Genomic DNA, 16,266 nt, shown 5'->3' on the forward strand with positions numbered 1-16,266 from the left:
ACAATGAGACTGCCTCTCAACTGCCTTCTGAAATAGTCCAGTAAATAACTTAGATCAAAAGAATTTTGGAAAGGCAATAAATGCCAGTATTGTCAGCCACATCCCATGGATGAAAAAAATATTTCCCATCATAGAAACTGCTTAAAACAGAAAAAAAATCTCACAAGTCTTTGCACTATACCAGGAATATGAGGAGCTACTTCAAGTCATTTGCAATTTTAACTCTACAATTTAATTTTCTAGCTCTGCATTGCAATCCTTAACAAAATTATAAATGGCATGTTTTGGATATGTGATAAAGGTGATCAATTTCTTGTCCTTCTTGAACTACCCTCAGCCTTTAACAGAGATGACAACGCTATCCTTAAACAATGCTGGTCCTGCATTGTCCAATTAATAGGTCCACATTTATCTACTTCAATACTTATCTCATGATGACAGAGAATCACAATTAACTTTTTTTCCACTCGCACAATATCCCTCAGCAACTCATGACTCTTTCTATTTCTCTTTTACGTGCTGATATTTGGCAGAAGTATCTAAAATTGCAGTATAATTTTGTAATGGGCATTGATACTAGAAATTACTTCCAACTCAATATAATGAAATTCATATTAATTACTGACAGAACCTCCAAAACAAACTCCATTCCTTAGTGATGACTGCAATTTTTTTCCTGAAAATGGTAAGAGCTATAACAGAATATGCATAACATTGTTTCATATTCGATCCTGTGATCATCACTATGACTACATATTTCCTCCTCTGCAATGTTACCTGACACCACCCTTGTGTCAAAACATCTGTAACTGAAACACATATGCCTTTTTTAATAACTAAATTTGACTATTAGCATTCAGTCCTCACCCATCATCTCAATCTATCCGTAGCTTTGAAATCTTCAAATATATTGCTGCCAATGTCTTAAGTCTGACCAAATTCAAGCATGGTACACTGGTATATTGTAGGTAAATACCTCCTAATGAATAGCGTTGAAATATGTTCCCCATCCATTTTGAGTTCACCTGCAGAAAGAATTCTCTACTGATCATAGTTTCCTGCCACTGTCTGTAAGGAGTTTTTACATTCTCCCCGTGACCGTGTGGGTTTTTTTCTGGGTGTTCCGGTTTCCTTCCACAGTCCAAAGATGTATTGGTTGATAGGTTAATTGGTCATTGAAAATTGTCTCGTGATTAGGCTAGGGTTAAATTGGGGAACGCCGGGTGCAAGGCTCAAAGGGCCAGAAAGGCCAATTCTATGCTGTATCTCAATAAAATAAATAGATTAACTCAGTCAATGGAACGTAATGAAATCATGCACCCATTTACACTAATCTTCTTGATTCCCCCTCACTCCTAACAATTCACAACAGATTATACACTCTCCTACACAATTTACAGTAATCAATTAACCTACAGACCTGCACAAATTTGGGCTGTGGGAGGAAACTGGAGCACTTTGAGAAAAACATGCAAGTTCTATGATTATATAGGAGGTCACAATTGAACACTGTCGTCGGAGTTGTGGGGCAGCAGCTCTGCTAACTATGCCACTCTAGATGTTGCACAATTCAAATTTTACAATTGTATATAGCCAGAACTTTCAGAATTCACTTGCTCAGAGAGCTGATGGAAATTTGTGGAATGGGATCCTAGAACCAAACCTGCTGGATAGAGATGTACTGTAAATGAAACTTGATCTAACTGAATGACAGAACAGACTAAAGGAGCAGGATGGTCCACTCCTGTTCTTATGCAAAATATAAGTTGTCATAAGCTTCAATTAATAGTCAAAAGAAAAAGTTCATAATAAAATACTCTTATAGAATCTCTATGAAAAGTTCTGACTTAAACTGCTTCGAAACAACACAAAATCCACAATTGTCGGAGTATAATATAGATGAGAAACAAAATGGTTTACATCAAATAAAAAGCTGTAAGTAAAATTATTAAATAATAATTGCTGATACACGAAGCGCGAGCAAGTTGCGACTCACTGAGATTTTTTCATTCCCATTACTGTTTGCGCACTGTCCGAAGCTGACATGTTGCATTTTGTTGGTATCTCATTGCTCATACAGAACCAGAAAGAATAAAATGACAGTGTTCATCTCACGCTTCTTGGGCAACGGCCAGTCTCTCGCACAGCTGCTGTTAAAAGTAACTTCAAAAGGAAATGCATTATTTTATAAGCAGTGTATATTTCCGACCTATGAATTGAGATCTTATCATCCAATAGACAGGAGGTAGCTGTTTGTCTGAAGGGCAACGATCATTTACCAATCATTGGCCTGTTCTAACATTGATATGCAAATAAGCCTGCCTTAAGAAAACATACTTGTCTTAACAAGCAGAGGTAATTGTACAGACTGAAGCTCCTCTCACCAGATGGTATGGCAATTATAATTTGCAGTGAACCTGAATATCTATACACTAAATATCACTATATTATGGATGTTCTTTTAATAGTTATTGTTTGTAAACTTTGACAGATTTTAGCATAGATAACTAATGGTAGTGGCAAAAAATGGCATTTAATAAAGATATATTATACAAGATGGCTGATTAAAATTAATTGGAAATAAATATAGAAACAGAGAAAACCTACAGCACAATACAGGCCCTTTGGCCCACAAAGTTGTGACGAACATGTCCCTATTTAGAAATTACTAGTCTTACCTATAGCCCTCTATTTTACTAAGCTCCATGTACCTATCTAGAAGTCTCTTAAAAGACCCTAGCATATTCACCTCCACCACCGTTCCTGGCAGCCCATTGTACGTACTCACCACTCTCGGAGTAAAAAAAACTTACCCCTGACATCTCCTCTGTACCTACTCCCCAGCACCTTAAACCTGTGTCCTCTTGTGGCAACCATTTCAGCCCTGGGAAAAAGCCTCTGACTATCCACACGATCAATGCCTCTCATCATCTTATACACCTCTATCAGGTCACCTCATCCTCCGCCGCTCCAAGGAGAAAAGGCCAAGTTCACTCAACCTATTCTCATAAGGCATGCTACCCAATCCAGGCAACATCCTTATAAATCTCCTCTGCATCCTTTCTATGGCTTCCACATTCTTCCTGTAGTGAGACGACCAGAACTGAGCACAGTACTCCAAGTGGGGTCTGACCAGGGTCCTATATTAACTGCAACGTTAACTCTCGGCTCCTAAATTCAATTCCACGATTGATGAAGGCCAATACACAGTATGCCTTCTTAACCACAGAGTCAACCTGCACAGCTGGTTTGCGTGACCTATAGACTCAGACCCCAAGATCCCTCTGATCCTCCACACTGCCAAGAGCCTGATCATTAATGTTATATTCTGCCATCATATTTGACCTACCAAAATGAGCCACCTCACACTTATCTGGGTTGAACTCCATCTGCCACTTCTCAGCCCAGTTTTGCATCCAATCAATGTCCTATTTTAACCTATGACAACCCTCCACACTATCCACAACACACCCAAACTTTGTGTCATCAGCAAACTTACAAACCCATCCCTCCACTTCCTCATTCAGGTCATTTATAAAAATCACAAAGAGTAAGGGTCCCAGAACAGATCCCTGAGGCACCCCACTGGTGATCAAACTCCATGCAGAATATGACCCATCTACAACCACTCTTTGCCTTCTGTGGGCAAGCCAGTTCTGGATCCACAAAGCAATGTCCCCTTGGATCCCATGCCTCCTTACTTTCTCAATAAGCCTTGCATGGGGAACCTTATCAAACACCTTGCTGAAATCCATATACACTACATCTACTACTCTTCCTTCATCAATGTGTTTAGTTACATCCTCAAAAAATTCAATCAGGCTCGTAAGGCACAACCTGCCCTTGACAAAGCTATGCTGACTACCCTTAATCATACCTCTCCAAATGTTCATAAATCCTGCCTCTCAGGATCTTCTCCATCAACTTACCAACCACTAAGGCAAGACTCACTGGTCTATAATTTCCTGGGCTATCTCTACTCCCTTTCTTGAATAAAGGAACAACTTCCACATCCCTCCAATCCTCCGGAACCTCTCCTGACACCATTGATGATGCAAAGATCATTGCCAGAGGCTCAGCAATCTTCTCCCTCACCTCCACAGTAGCTTGGGGTACATCTCATCCGGTCCTGGCGACATATCCAACTTGATGCTTTCCAATACCTCCAGCACATCCTCTTTCTTAATATCTACATGCTCAAGCTTTTCAGTCTGCTGCAAATCATCACTACAGTCACCAAGATCCTCTTCCATAAAGTAAAATATTAAGTACCTCTGCTATTTCCTCCAGTTCCATACACACTTCCCACTGTCACACTTGATAGGTCCTATTCTTTCACGTCTTATCCTCTTGCTCTTCACATACTTGTAGAATGCTTTGGGGTTTTCCTTAATCCTGCCCGCCAAGGCCTTCTCATGGCCCCTTCTGGCTCTCCTAATTTCCTTCTGAGGCTCCTTCTTATTAGCCTTATAATCCTCTAGCTCTCTAACATTACCTAGATCTCTGAACCTTTTGTAAGCTTTTCTTTTCTTCGTGATTGGATTTATTACAGCCTTTGTACACCACGGTTCCTGTACCCTACCATAACTTCCCTGTCTCATTGGAATGTACCCATACAGAACTTCACACAAATATCCCCTGAATATTTGCCACATTTCTTCTGTACTTTTCCCTGAGAACATGTGTTTCTAATTTAAGTCTCCAATTTCCTGCCTGACAGCCTCATAATTCCCCTTACTCCAATTAAACGCTTTTCTAACTTGTCTGTTCCTATGTCTCTCCAATGCTATTGTAAAGGAGACAGAATTATGATCACTATCTCCAAAATGCTCTCTCACTGAGAGACCTGACACTTGACCAGGTTCATTTCCAAATACCAAATCAAGTACAGCCTCTCCTCTTGTAGGCTTACCTACATATTATGTCAAGAAACCTTCCTGAACACACCTAACAAACTCCACCCCATCTAAACCCATCTAGAGAGATGCCAATCAATATTTGGGAAATTAAAATCTCCCATCACGACATCTCTGTTAGTATTACACCTTTCCAGGATCTGTTTCCCTATCTGCTCCTTGATATCCCTGTTAGTGTTACTAAATATCTTAAGGCGACAACTAGCCTTTATCACTCTTTAAATATTTCCTCTCATATTCTCTTATACTAAATACTATAAGAGAAATATATATTAACCATACAGTTTATATTGTATCTAAGAATTTGACTTCAGGTTTGAAATTAGAATTGCATAATTTTCATGGGGAATTTAAACAAATCAAATTTAGTTTTTAAAAAATACCATTTGGCTCCAGCAGTAATATTTTTAGTCAATTCTTGGCTCTAGACTTCACCACTTCATAGTAAAAGTAAATTTATTATAAAAGTACAGATGCATCCCCATATACAACCCTAAACAATAAATATCAAGAACACATGATGAATAGAACTTGAAAGTTAGTCCATAGTTTATGGGAATATTTCATTGATGAGGCAAGTGAAGTTAAGTGAAGTTATCCCCTATAGTTCAAGAGCCTGATGGTTGAGGGGTAATAACCATTTCTGAACCTGGTGGTGTGAGTCCTGAGGCTCCTGTACCTTCTTCCTGATGGCAGCAGCAAGAAGAGAACATGGCATTACTGGTGAGGGTGTTAGAGTGATTTTTGGGTTTAGGACATATACATTTAGCATTGACTTTGGCTACCAGACTTCACATCTGAAAATATATTGTGGATATAATTTGGAGTGCAGCTCTGAACAATGGGTTCCTAAAAGCCATGAATCCCAGTCCAGATAATGCTGATTAAAATTCATCTGGATATCTATGATGTGGATGCGAATTGGGAGCTATGAAGATTGTATGTATTTTCAAAGAAAGTATCATCCATAGATTGTAAATATTGAGTTGTCCTTTTCTGGCACATAAAATATCGAGCCCCATGTTAAGCCAGCCGGACCTTTCAACTGAAAGTGTCTCTGTATGATGCCTGCTGTACCTTGTTTTGTCAAATAAAGAAGCTGCTTTGTACCTACCAGTACTTTCCCCCCGTAATTTCATTCATGCAACAACAGAGGGTCCCTGATGATGGATGCTACTCTCCTGCAACAACATCTGGGCAAGACTGACATTTATTGCCCATCCTTAACTACCCCTGGTAAGCCACTGCCTTAAACTGTTGGATGAGGTGTTCCCACAGTTGGGAGGTGTTGGGAGGGTGTTTTGGGATTTACAACAGACAACATAATACCAGATTGGGATAATGTGCAATTTGGAGGAAATCTATGGGTGGTAGTGTTCCCATGCACTTGCTGCCTTTGTTTTACTTGGTTATAAACATTGCTCTCAGTTTAGCTTAGGCAAGTAACTGCAATGCATTTGATAAATGATACGCATTGCAACTATATACATTGATGAGATTCTATAGAATCAATGGAGCACCTTCAGCCAAGTGAAGGGTATTCTACCTCACTCATAATTTGTGCCTTGTAAACAGTAAACAAACATTGAGGTGTCAGGAGTTGAATTACTCCTCACAAGATATCTAGCCACTGACTTGCTCCAGTAACCTAGGTTGTCATGCAGCTGACCCAGTTGAGTTTCTGGCGAATGATGGCCCAGGATGTTGATGGTGGAGCACTCAATAATGGTAAGGTCATTAAATATCAAGGATCAGTAAATAGATTTTCTCTTGGGGAAGACAGCCATTGCCAATGAATTTTGTGGCAAACAAGTTTCATGTCGCTTATCAGCCTATACTTGGATGTTGTATAGGTCGTGCTGTATGTGCAAGCAATGAACTGCTTTGTTTGCAAACAATTCCACTTGATTGTTGTTCAAAATTTAGTTAATCCAGACTTATCCAAATTACACATTGCTCATTTCTTTTGAAATTTAGATTGACAACAGTAAGTGAAATCTGCTCACAGCTAAAATCAGCATGCAGTAGATGCCTATGGATAAACCTAAAGCACACCCAAGAGGGGCCCCATGGCCTGATTTTTCCAGTAATCTAGGAAAATTAAAAAGATTTTAATTGTGCTTGCTCAATGGGATAGAGTCCTCATTGAAACTCGCTGCAGTGGCATCTAGGCAAGTACCAAATAAACAGTGAGCAATGAAGAGAAGAGACCCCAAAGGAAAGCTTTTAAGATAATTGTTCAGAGTGGCAATTGTGATTGGAAAAATGAGTGATGGTTTGAATTGGCTGTAATTTAAAGTAACAATATCTCATGACAAAGTTGTGTCAGATTCAATGAGGAACTGATTCTATCAACCTAATCAGGTTCTGTTCATCTTAACAACATATCTTTGAGTTTCCTATACAGCTTAGAGGTCTCCCCAGAACAGGTGCTCAGTTCCAACAGACAAACTTGATGGTGAAGATTGTAGAGGTGTCCAGAACCAGGTGTCAAAGTGCTTAAAGTGAGGGTTCAAGACCGAAGAAATCCTTTCACTCAGAGACTGGTAGATCTTTTCTTTACTCAAGAAGGCTGTGGAAGCTTGGTCACTGGTTATTCTCAAGACAGAGATCGGCAAACATTGGGTTATCAAGAAAAGCTAGGTACATAGGTAAGTGCAGGAAAATTGCTACTGGGGTAAATTTTAATCACGATCTTATAGAATGACAGAGTAGACTGAATGGCCTGTCCCTGCTTCTATTCCTTCGTGTCTTACACAATCTCAGAAACATGGCCTTCCTCTACTTCTGGATCACTTTACCTACAAAACCAGCTCAAAATAGTTATGGATGCCTGTGAGCAGTTGTACTAACTGCTGGGCTTCAGAAATAAAGAGAAAAGTTAACCAACATGGCTCCTTTGCCTAAGATTGTCACCACCTTCCTTACCCGATACTTCTGTCTTTCCTGATAGATGCAGGAAAGAAATTACACAATAATTAAAAGTAGGGAGACAGGAAGAGACTCCAGATCTGATTGGAAAGCTCTCTAACTCCTTCCCATTGTTTGACAATGACATTGTAATACTGATGTGGAGTATTTTGAATCACATAAGCTCCTTCACCAAACACCATTTTGAAGAGAATCTCAAGCAGGTAATGGTGTGTAAAACAGAAAACTCTTGGAAGTATTTGGTAGACCTGGCAGCATCTGTGAAGAAATAAATAAGTGAACATTTTAGGTTGATTATCTTTCATCAAAAGCTGTTTGTCTTCCATCGGTGATGCACTATCACCAACATTTTCTGTTTTTAATTTAGCATCTGCAGTTTTTCATTTTGCAAAGTTCCTTTAGATCAAGTCTTGGTCTGATGAGCCACTTACTGTCCTGCATGCGACTGTATGGAATGAGCACTGTGAAGCTCACAGAGATTCTAAGTATCTGGTTCAGGAAGATTACAAGCTCTGAAGATGTGGTCAATGACCCTGGACAGACTGTCAATATTTACTAACAAAATGGCTGCCAGTTTCTAATTCTGTCACTTTCCCTTTCCAAACAGGGATGATGATGTCTTTCTTCGCGTACTCTGGTATGCTGCACTTTCTGTACTTGAAGACCATCCACAAGAATTAAGAACAGCTGCAGCAGTAAACAATGGCTTCCAGAATCCTACTCTTAAACAATAGGTCAAGGATTTCCAGCTCATCCAAAGTCAGCTGCGGATCAATGTTTTCTCACTCACTGTCCTCCAACATCTGATTGATAGCAAGGCTGAGAGGCTGTGCAGTCAGTGGGTCTTGTATCATGCAGCCAGTTATATAAGGTCTGTTGTTTCTCAGTAAGTAAGGTGGAGAAGACAAAACCGTCTTCCTTTTTAAAGCTGCTGCTCATTGATTTCTGCAGCTTTTGGAAATATTAGCATGGCCAGTTTTGACCATGATGGGGTCACTGGACTCAAAGTCCATCTTTGATGCGTTGATGGCAGAAAACAAAACTTGGTGCTTGTACATCTCTTTGTAAAATTCCCCCACATCAAGCCTCATTGGGGTAAGTTTGTATGATTTTCTACAGCAGTATCATCTCACGCCACTTCTCACCCACAAGAGTGTTATGGAGTATTCGGGAATTGTGAGAATATAGCAGATGTCAATTCAGGCAAGAACTGGTCTTCAGTTCTTAATGTAAATTGTAAATTGCAAACAGTAAACTGAATTTTAAGGCACACCTTTGCAAATAAACATACTATCCGGGAAGTATAAGCTGGCCCACAGACCAAGGTATATGGTTTGCAAAATGGTAACCTTGAGATGTTTGCATATGCATCAGACAATAGTTAAGACAAAGTTGATTGTGTGAATTGGTCTGCATCACTCCAGGCAAAAATGGGTTGCACCATTCTAAACAAGTTCAAGGAAGCTTGCAGACAAGACCCTCTACTATCACTTAGCACTGTAACTATTGAAATTGTATCAAATCACCTACAGTTACCATTGATCTTAAGGGTATAAAAGTGTGAGGTACCTTTGAGTTTGAGAGATTCTAGCAAGAGGATCTCCAGAAGAATAAACACAAAGTACACTGCAGATGCTGTGGGCAAATCAACAAGTACAAAAGCTGGATGAACTCAGCAGGTCGGGCAGCATCCGTTGAAATGAGCAGTCAACGTTTCGGGCTGAGACCCTTCATCAAGACTGAAGAAGGAGGTGGCAGGAGCACTATAAAGAAGATGGGGCGAGGGTGGAAGGTGCCAGGTGAAAAACCAATCAGAGGAAAGATCAAGGGGTGGGGGAGGGGAAGCAGGGAGGGGATAGGCAGGAGAGGTGAAGGAGGAATGTAAGGGGAAAGCACTATGGGTAGCAGAAGAAGACAGAATCATGAGAGAGGTGATAGGCAGCTAGAAGAGGAGGCGGAGTGAAAGTGGGATGGTGGAAGGGAGAGGGAGGGAATTACCAGAAGTTGGAGAATTCGATGTTCATACCAAAGGGCTGGAGACTACCCAGACGGTATATGAGGTGTTACTCCTCCAACCTGAGTTTGGCTTCATCATGGCAGTAGAGGAGGCTATGTATGGACATATCCGAATATATATATATATATTTATATATATTTATCCAGAAGAATGTCTGCTTATTGTGATGAATAACCAGCTTCAGCGTTGCCCCAGTGACCTTGATCGCAGTCACAACAAAGTGCACAAAAAAATAATTCATCTGCACATTAACCAAGTTCTCCTCCAGCTTCATCCATTGTCACTAGATGTCTGGAAATTTACACTGGCCCATGCTGTGCCTGTATTTTTGTCGGATATTGGGAACAGTCCTTGCTTCAGTGCCAGACAGGTCTCCTCTCTCAATTGCTTTTCCAGGACATTGGCAACAATTTTGCTGCACCCTCCACTTAATATTTTTGCTGCCTATTTCCACCTTGCTCCATCTTTTACATGGTTTAGCTTTAACTCTTCTCGTCTCTTTTTAGATCTTACTGTTTAATCTCAGGGATGTGTTAGTTTCCATTATCCATTACAAGCCATCAGGCTGCCACAATTATGTCATCTATACTTCATCTGTACAAAGAAATTTGACATGTCTGCTTTTACCTTCAACAATGGTTATTGATGCACGATAGAAAGCATCCTGTCTAGATGTATCATGCTTGGAATGGTAACTGCTGTCTGTGACCACAAGAAAATGCAAAGAGTGGTGGACATAGCTCAGAACATCACGGACACCAGTACTTCTCACTGCCCAAGTAAAGCAGCCAGCTTAATCAAAGATGAAATTCATCCCTTATGGTATACAAGATTTTCACTGTACCACAGTAGATGTGATGATGATAAACCAATTTACCTCTCACACAATGTTTACAAGCAAGAACAAAATAAATCCATGGCAGTGCAAAGGGGTCAGAGTGCTGCTATGCTGAGGTGATGATGAAGGATTTGCTGGTTGGTTCAAGGACTGAATGGTTGTAGGGAAATAGCTACAACCATTTGGTTCTTGAACTGGGTGGTGTGGGGCTTCAGGCTTCTTTACCTTCTGCCAGAAGGCAGCCACAAGAAAATGGCAGAGCCTGGACTGTGGGGACCTTTGATGAAAGATGTTGTCTTCTTGAAATACATCCTCATGTAACTACTGCCAATGTAGGATGGTCCAGGATAAACCTGAGTTAATTACCTGCAACAGCTCTCACCAGAATTTCATAATTTTAACATATCTCTTTTGTTTCCTCACCCTCTCCAAAAGAGCACAGAGTGAGAGGAGAACTAAGACATCTTATTATTTAACATGATGTCCAAAAATACAGTATTACATTTTTTTAAACTTGAATTGTATTATTTTATCTGTTGGTTAGAAAGCTAACCTCCATTTAAATGTCGATAAACAAGTTCTAGGCTGATGCTATTGCATACTATGGGGATTTTCTGCGTGGCATGAATAATATTTCTTCCTTAATCTTTTGCCACTAGATGATCAGTTTAAACTGCTGATTACTGTGACTGCTGCTAATGACCGGTTGATGATTCATAATTGTTATCTCATTTGCCTATGTAATGGCCATAGCAATTCACAAGGAATTAATTGTGGGAAACGTTTTAGGCGAGATAGAAAAGTAAATAAGAGCTAACAATATTAATTATGGTACCCATTAGGCTGCCTGCTGTAACCTTTGTACCTGGACAAATTTAACAGACACGAGGAAATCTGCAGAATTAACATAGTCTGGTTTGCACTAAGAGAGATAACTGCAGACACTGTGTATTCAGCTGTAATGCAACATCATCATAGGATACTAGCGCATGCAAGTGGTTTCATAGATATGGATTGCTAATTTAAGGAAGATATTTAACCAAGGTAAAAGGAAGAAGTAAAGGATTCTCTTAAGCTAACCCTCAATACTTCTTTGAAATTCATGTGAAGAAGCAATAGATCACCATAGATCAGTACAGGACAGGAACAGGTCTTCCGTCTACAATGTTGTGCTAAACTAATTAAATATAGATTTGGACCCCAAGATCACTCTGCACATCAACATAGTTATAGGTCCTGTAAACACAAGAGATTCTGCAGATGTTGGAAATCTTGAAGACCACACACAAAGAGCTGGAGGATCTCAACAAGTCAGGCATTTATGGTAAGGAATAAACCGTCAACATTTTGATCCTGGTGAAAGAGCTTTAGCCCAAAATATAATTGTTTATTCCTCTCCATAGATGCTGTCTGACCTGCTGACTTCCTCCAGCACTTTGTGTCTGTTCCTGCCAATAACTGTATACTTTCCTTGATATTCTCTAAGTGCAACACCACACACTAAGCAGGATTAAACTACACTTGCCAGTTCTCTGCTCATATTTGCAACCGATCTGTATCCTGCTGGACAATTGGCAATCCTCTGCATAATCCACAACGTCACCAATCATTGTATAATCTGCAAACTTCCTAGCCCACCCAACTTTCATCGAAGTCATTGGTATGCTAGATATCACAAACAAGAGTGTCATTAAGAATCCCAGCAGAATGCCTCTAATCACGGATCTCCAACTGATACAAAATGAATTTGACTAAGGCACCATATGTATGGTTGTTCAATATAATGAATGACAAAAAGAGAACCTAAAGAGATTACGTGGATACGGATAGGTTAAACAAGTGGGCAAGATGGCAAATAGAGTGTCTTTTGTTTTAACTTTTATAAAACTTAAGCCTCAACTGATGTACTATGTGCAGTTCTGGGCACCAAATAATGGGAAGAATGTGACAATGTTAGAAGGATTTAGAAGAGTTTCATTTGTATGCTGCCTGGGGTAGACCTCCTTAGATATGAGGAGAGATCAGCAAAACTTCTTGGAATGGAGGAGGTTAAGAAGACATGACTGAGGTATATAAAATTATGAGGAATATAGATAAGGTAGATTCCAGGAAACATTTTCCTGTATCAGAGGTAGACAAAATAAAAAGTCATTGATTTAGGATTTAGGGGAGAGAGTTAGAGTGTGACCTTGTCCGCCCAGAGAGTGGTGAGTATTTGGAATGCTCTGTTCAAGAGAGTGGTTAAAGCCAGAGTAATGACAGATATTCTGAAGTGGATTTTTATTGCAGTAGGTTATTGCTCCAAAAACAAATGTAAAATAACAAGCTATTTGAAAAAAAATAAAACTTCATCTTAATGCTACTTCTCTCTCCTTAGGTAGGTTGCCATCACCAGTGTGTGCATAGTGTGGACAACTACAGCAATTACGATCAATACACCTATCCCTTTAACCAGACAATTTCCCGTGAAGATATGGGAAAGGAACCAGGATTTTGGGTAACTCCTTCCTCCCCTCACTTAATATAATATCTGGATACTAAGATCAAATATATTGTGGGACAATACTGCAATTCTGATATAGATAGAAAGAAAGATAAAGTTGCCATTTATTGGACAATTCAACATTGAGTCCAGAAGGCTGCAACATGCCTAGATGGAAGATGAGGTATCTTTCTCATGTTTGCATTGTTCTTTGTACCATGCAGGAGCCACATTCAATTAATCAGAGTAGGAGTGGAATGGAGACTTTAATTGGCAGGCAGAAGGGAGATTAAAGACTGTGGACTGAATGCAGGTGATCTATTGTAGAGGAGACCACCTTGAAAATCACAAATGCAGTACATTAGATTGGGTGCATGGAAATTGCTACTTCACCTGGAAAGATTGTTTGGATCCCTGAATGGAGGGTAGGGAAAGATATGAGATGATAAACGCTATATCTCCTGTTGTTACATAGGTAACTGCCGAGAAAAAGTGACTTGTGGTGGTGATGGATGTGAAGAGCAGGGAGTCATGTGGGAGAGATGGAGTGATTCTTTCAAAACGCTGAAAGAAGATGGTAGGGAAATAAGTATCTACTGTTGGAGCGATACTGCTATTTATTGCCATATCACTAGAGATCAGGAATTCTTCAGAGACCATGATTAAACAGATCATACTGCTCAGTACAAGACCATGTGCTCTACTAAGACAAGAGAATCAAATAATGTGTACTGATGATCTCATAGGAAATGCAGCCACAATGAAAACCAAAAGTACTTTCATTGCCTCGGAAAGCAATAATTCTAACAAGACAAATGCTCTAGTAAATAACACATCTGTAAACTTATAATAACCTTCAGAACAATTCAACCTTATTTTTTAACGCAATTGAAGCACCTTCACAGGTGCTTTGTATTTATCATGGAAATCCCCATGCAGCTTACTTCACGAAAACGTAACTTTCCATTTCCCTATGGAAACATCCTCTTCAATAAGAGGACAGTGGACCAAATACTCTAACTGCATTTAACAATGTGTCCTGCACTCTTCACAATTTTGTGTAAAGTAACTTTTACTGCAAACCGAAGAAAACTGAACAAATTAGACACAAGGCTTTCCAATGTAATATAAGAATTGTTTAATAAAATGTTGAAAGACTAAAACAGAAAACAAACTAAAGAGGTTAGATTCAAAGTCAAAACATCTGAAAAACGAAACACTAAATAAGTGAGAGAGAAAATGAGTCAGAGAAAAAGTAAATTATTAAAGTGAGACATTTAAACACATTTAAAAATTCAAAATTTGATTCTGCACTTACAATAGTGTCAGACATGTTAATTTCCAATGATCACATCATTAATAGTTTTGTGCTTTATTAATTACTAACACAAAATAGTTCTGCAGGATTTAATTTGAATCTTCTACAATTCAGCAGGTTCATGAAAATATCAATAGTGATGCAGATAGCAAGATGCCATCCACTCAAAGCTAAAGTTAGACAGGCACAATTTGGACAGCAAGTTAAACATATTTATTTCTAATTGTACATTTTTTTTCTTACCTAAAGTTGTTGTGCAACTTAAAATTAGGACTTGCCAAAGCCTCGAAATATTTTGGCCCATTATTTAAGAGGTTGATTCACAATGTACCTCGTAGTATAGAGTTGCAATGGATTTCTAATATGTGGCTGTTGAACAGCTTACCAACTGATCTGAAATACATTTGGAAAATTTTATCAGCTAGATTGGAATACCTTTTGTGGTCTTAATGAATTCATCAAAAATTAAGGATAATAATTCATCCTGCTTTGTTACTTGCACTGAAATCATTTGAGAAATTACAATAAATTAATTGCTACCTTTATATTTACATAAAAATTAACAACTTGAAATGTATTGAGAGTTGTTCATATAATTTATTTCATTATTGAGACCTAATTGACTTTTTGAATTCTCACTAATCCTTAAAATAGAACACTGGAACATATAAAATGTTGGGGGAACATTTATGCAAAGCAGATTGACATTCTCTGCCCTCTGTGTTTAAGGGTAAACAATTTCATTTAACCTTCCATAATGCACTTCACACAATGAGACAAACTTTCCATTTTATTAATGTAATTGCTTTACCTCGACTTTGTGGGAGTATCATACATTATTTAAAGTAGTGCCATCCAGCCCACACAAAAACTAATACCAATGAGTAAAAATAAGAATACTGTAAATCTAGATCACCTATCAATGTTGAGCATATCAAGTGACTGAAACATGGGAAATTTTCAATATCTATTTCTTACAGTATCTAAGAGGGGACTCCACATACACAAATCACTGAAAATGATCATGCAGGTACAGCGATCAATTAAGAAAACAAACATCATTGAGTTATACAACATAAAACTAAAGTCTATGTCGACCAATTTGCCTGCCTGAGCTATTCCCATATAGCTCATATCCCATTTAGACCATTCTTATCCATGTTCTAGTTTAACTATTTCTTCTGCCAACTTGTTCCATATACAGTACACACCACTTGGGGGAAAATGCTCCTCAAGTCTCCTTTAAGTTTCCCCCCCTCTCACCTTAAATCCATACCCTCTAACTTTAGAGCCCCCTACTAGAGGGAAAAATACTGTAGCCATTCACTTTATCTATGCCCTTCATGATTTCAAATATTTCTATAAGATCACTCCTCAACCTCCTTTGCTCCAAGGGAAAAAAAGCCCAGCCTATGCATTCTCTCATTAAATCTCAAGCCCTCCAGTCCTGGCAAGAACTTGGTGGATCTTTTCTGCATCCTTTCCAATGTAATGACATCCATTCTACATCTGGACCTCCGGAAATGCACACAATACTCCAAGTGCAGTCTCACCAACATCTTGTACAATTGTAATGTGACATCTCAAATTTTGTGCTCAATGTCCAGACCAATGAAGGCAAGTGTGCAAATACTTCCTTCACCATCCTGCCTACCTGTGCTGCCACTTTCAGGGAACTATGTACTTAGATAGTAAGTGTCAGGGCCCTGAAGTGTGTTGAACAGCACTGTTGTTCAATACTCTTCAGGACTCTGACATTTACTG

The 16,266-nt window shown here is 39.1% G+C and overlaps 1 protein-coding gene across 8 annotated transcripts in view; it reads right to left on the reverse strand.

Moving 5' to 3' along the window:
- LOC140725105 (RAS guanyl-releasing protein 1-like) overlaps positions 1 to 16,266 on the reverse strand; it is a 301,300-nt gene that overhangs the window by 104,023 nt on the left and 181,011 nt on the right. For 3 of the 8 annotated variants that reach the window (XM_073040125.1, XM_073040118.1, XM_073040117.1), the window contains one exon: positions 14,746 to 14,895. The exons of 3 other annotated variants lie outside the window; for them this stretch is intronic. In XM_073040125.1, the coding sequence (XP_072896226.1) occupies positions 14,746 to 14,806 (61 nt within the window). In that variant the 5' untranslated portion in view covers positions 14,807 to 14,895. Of the gene's footprint in view, positions 1 to 1,996; positions 2,129 to 14,745; positions 14,896 to 16,266 lie in introns of those variants that run through there. 2 more of the 8 variants (XM_073040123.1, XM_073040120.1) reach the window with 1 other exon arrangement.

The sequence above is a fragment of the Hemitrygon akajei genome, chromosome 3 (assembly GCF_048418815.1).
Source record: "Hemitrygon akajei chromosome 3, sHemAka1.3, whole genome shotgun sequence".
Taxonomy (NCBI): Eukaryota; Metazoa; Chordata; class Chondrichthyes; order Myliobatiformes; family Dasyatidae; genus Hemitrygon; species Hemitrygon akajei.